Source organism: Tarenaya hassleriana, unplaced genomic scaffold (genome assembly GCF_000463585.1).
Source record: "Tarenaya hassleriana unplaced genomic scaffold, ASM46358v1 Cleome85, whole genome shotgun sequence".
NCBI lineage: Eukaryota > Viridiplantae > Streptophyta > Magnoliopsida > Brassicales > Cleomaceae > Tarenaya > Tarenaya hassleriana.
In genome coordinates this window covers 373,913-378,269 of record NW_010970923.1, presented here as the reverse complement: position 1 = coordinate 378,269, position 4,357 = coordinate 373,913, and the positions used below count along the sequence as shown (strand labels likewise).

General features: G+C 38.5%; 1 protein-coding gene across 1 annotated transcript; it reads right to left on the bottom strand.

The window, feature by feature from the left end:
* Nucleotides 1-2,275: 2,275 nt before the first annotated feature.
* LOC104803383 (BAHD acyltransferase At5g47980-like) lies at nucleotides 2,276-3,583 on the bottom strand. The gene has a single exon (XM_010527314.2). It carries the CDS (start codon nucleotides 3,581-3,583, stop codon nucleotides 2,276-2,278), a length of 1,308 nt encoding a protein of 435 aa, XP_010525616.1.
* Nucleotides 3,584-4,357: the final 774 nt, after the last annotated feature.

Sequence of the window (4,357 nt, the reverse complement as noted above, 5' to 3'; positions counted from 1 at the left end):
GGGTGTAATCCTCGGGTTAGCTAGCGGGTATAGTCTTGGACTTTACTAGGAGGGTTAGTTAGACGGTCTAGGGAGTCATACAACCGAGGGTAGCGTTTGTCGGTCGGGCAACGCGGGACAGGACTACGGTTCGAGTCTTATCGGGGTGAACGTTCTAACACGTTTACCAAGTGTTTCAGGTATAGATGAGCTGATCGGTGGCGGAATAAGGCGACGAGGCCATGAGGAGTCATCGACGGAAGCTTCATCAGATTGAGGGCGACAAGTGACTAACTCCGGGACATCAGGTAAGTGAGGTAAGTCAGGTAAGTTTGCATTTAAATTCCGACGAAAGTCGAAGGATCGATGAAAGTCGATCGGTGCCGGAATCGGCGAACCACTAGTGTTTATTTTTTTGTTATTATTGTTTTTGCTCGTTTCTTTCTCCACCAAGGTGGAGATTGTTGGGCCCGCTCGGCCCAGCGGCCCAAATTGGCGAAGAAAGAAAAAACGGCCCGCTATGTTGATGCGCCGCGTTTCAAAGAAAGGTTAATGAAACCCTAATGGGTTTTGGAAGAGGAAGGGCGCGCGTGGCTCGAGGCGAGAGAGGAAGGCGATTGAGAGAGGAAGACGATTGAGAGAGAAAGAGATCGGAGGCGACATCGGAGGCGATCTCGCCGGTGGAGCTTCGGCGGTGCGAGCCAAGGTTACGGGTGAGTGATTCCGGTAAGGTTGTCTCGAATCTCTCGGTTCTCGGGTGTTTCTCTTCTCTGTAAATGTTATGGCGAGACACCGTGTTGTGGTGCTCCGCCGGTTCTTCTTTCCGTCTGATCTAGTGGATTCGCCGGCGCCGTTCCGGCCGAGACGTAGGCCCGAGGAAACTCGGTAACCGAACTCGTAAAAACCCCGCTGTGTCTTGTTTCGGTTCTTGAACACACGAGCGTCGGAGAGAACCGTGAGAATCCGATATCCACTTCACATCTCCAATGAACAATTATTTACCCCCATTATTAATTTATAAATATATAAAAATTATTGATAAAAATTATATTAGTACTCTATCGATCGATTGATGTTGAACACCAAATATTTTAAATACTTAAATTTATAAATATATCAGATTTAATTTTAAAATTTTATGTTAATATTCTGACGCAATCTTAGCCTCTGCATGGTATTATGTTTATGACGTGGTTGAGAATATGCCTCAATAGTGTTTTTAATCAATAAAACAACGATAAAAACGGAAATGATGTATGATAATCAAATCCTTTTTATTTTCGGGAGACTTTGCAAAGAAAATTTAATTTGTATATCCATTAAATTCATTATACAATTAAAAATGGAATGATTTGAAACAAGCGAAATTTTATATAAAAACAAATTTGCCCTAAATAAATCCTATGAAACCGAATTCGAATTGAATCTAAATCGAGTAAAACCATATATCTGAGTTTGAATATCGAACGAAATATTTTGTACAAATCGAATACGAATAGAATTCGAATCGAATGAAAGCTTTAAATATATATATATATATATATATATAAATTCGAATGGAATGAAATCCTATATAAAAACCGAATTTGAATCTTAAAAAAATCACTGCCAACGACGCCGGGATCTTATTACCACCATTGTCACCATTGATAATAAAGTAAACGAAGACAGGAATCTTATTATCAAAATTGCCGACTACCAGCATTTATATCTCTGATCTATCGTAGACATGATAAGTTAACTTTAAAACTATTTTTTTATAATATTGAATAATAAATTTTAAGATTTATTTGCCTAAATATCACTGAAAATTAAAATCTAATGAAAATTAAGAAGAGAGAAGGTAAATAATGGTCTTTCTCAATTGATCTAGCTTGTGTTATGAAAAAATTCCAAAAATCTTTTTATGATTTTTTTACCAAAAAAAAACTGGTCGACTTGCCTGTCCTGACCTGAACTAATAATGGCGTTATGAAAAAACTTTCTGAAAAAAATTTGATTTTTTTAACAAAGGCACTCCAAGGACCTCCCCCATTCCGAATCTGAATCTATAAAGACAAAGAAGGACACTTCCTCTCTTGTTCTGAAACAAAACAAAATCGAAAATTTTATTTTTTGAAAAAATATTGATTATTTCCCAAATAGATATTTTTTAGACAATTGTAGAAATTTTCTCGTTATTTTATCGAAACAAAGTGGAAAAACCAATGAAAAGCAGAAGCAACTGATAAACATCACTCAAGAACACAAAACATCACTCAAAACACTCCATCTCTGGAGCTGATGAATAGAATCATCAGACAACACTTGGATTCGGCGTGGCGAATTGGAGAAGCTCGTGATCTTCCTCCAAGGCTGACATCTTGTCATTCATCAAGGACACCCAAACCTCGATTCCTCGTCCGTTTTCCGTATCCATCAATATGAACACTTCAAATTCCCAGTTCAAATTATTCGCAGTCACCCAATTCGGGTTTCCGAATCCAAGATCCACTTCATAGAACCCGGTTCTTGCCCAGCTCGTGAAAATGTGTCCGTCGATGGCTCCGCTGATCATCCTACACATAAAATCCCACCTTTGTTTCTCATACTCCTCCGCAAATTTCATGGCCTCCATCGTACGAAACTTCTCCAATGTTTTCTCCTTATTATCCCTGAGTTTCCTCACCATTTGTTCAAGACCTGTCTCCGAACCATCAGTATCCACGCTAACAGACAATACGATGTTCCCCATGGAGTTTTCCGACAAGATAGGAGATATGTTCGTGTTTCTTATGTTCACAGGAAACTGCACAGAGGATGGCTTCTGGACACCATTGTCCGAACGCGTTGCCCTCGTCAGGCAACACCATAAGAGCCCCACGATGGATTCGAACCTCGTTGGGTCTTTCACTTGTTCACTCGCTGCCCTGACTTTCAGCAAATTGATCTTGTCGGCTTCGAACACAAATCTCTTCGTCACGAATTCGGGCTTCTTCGTCGTCACGTGGTTCCTCTCATCCTTTGGCATCGGGTAAGGTTCTTGGTGGGGCAAACGTGGGAAGATCATGGATGATGATAAATAATTTGGCGTCACCATATCTCCATGGCCTCTCGCAGTGGCTGCCCAACCGCGTAGAAATATAGAAACCGTGGTTACATCTGCCACGATGTGAGGAATTAACACCCCAAGGACGAAACCACCGCACGAAAAGAAAGTGACTTGGACGAGAAGCAATGGCCACAGTTCGGCCTTTGGGCTGCGGCTTGGCATTAAAGCTACCAGGGTCAGTGGATCCGGATTCACTAGAAGATCCGAGAGCAAAACACTGGCACGGGCCTCGATAAAGAGAGCACCTTCGTCATTACACTCAATGACCTTGTCGTTGATTCTGCCTGTGAGAGGGTAAAAACAGGTCAAGGTCTCGGACAGGGAATTTTTAAGCTTCCCAGAGATCTCAGCTTTGTCGGCGCCATTGTAATTGTAGAAGAAGAGTCCGCCGACGAAAACCGGAGCCATTTTTTCGTCAATGAACGAGAGTTCGACGGTTTTGAGACGATGAGAAGTCAGAGAAGACGGCTTAATGGTATCTTTGAACAGAATCTCCACCTTCATCTTGGACATGTTTGATGTTTGCCGATGATGTTTAGAAGTGAAGGTCACAGTGTTTGTGCTTTCACTAGATGAGATTTCCCATCAACATATGAGATGCTTATAATAAGCAAGTGTACTCTACAACAAGAGGCGGGTAGGTATGGAAGGGAGTCACATCAATTATAATAACTAGGGAAAATGCATATTGATGGGGGCAAACTTCACAAATACACCTTGAGCGTCACATGTCTTTCAACGATACATCCCAAAAATATAAAGAATTAACAAAAGATAATCTTACCCTTAAAATTGTTGGAAAAGACTACTATAACCTTAATGAAAACAAGCATGTAACATTTGCACACGTGGGATAAAAAATTTACCATATAAAAATAAAAAAGAGTTTTATATTACAAATTTAAAATAAAATAAAATAATAGAAAAAGAAAGACGTTGAGAGAGAGAAAAATTGAGTAGCGAAACATATATACGAAATCGAGGGAAATCTATCAAAATCTATCGAAATCTGGGAAATCTAACGAAATCTAAATAAACACTTAATATTTAATTGATATGTAATCTAATTCTTCAATTATGAGTTATATTATTTTGATTCATTTAATTAAATAGTTTATTTTAAATTATTTTTAAAATTTTATAAAAAATATTTTAAGAATTAATAACTTATCTATTATGATGTATAATATATAAAACTAATTAGAAATAATTAATAAATAAAATTATATTATAACACTATCTATCACTAAAAATCTAGAATATAAAATTAACAAAATTGATAATACA

Coding starts and splice junctions, on each gene's coding strand:
- LOC104803383 (XM_010527314.2), bottom strand. CDS start 3,583: ATGTCCAAGATGAAGGTGGAGATTCTGTTCAAAGATACCATTAAGCCG.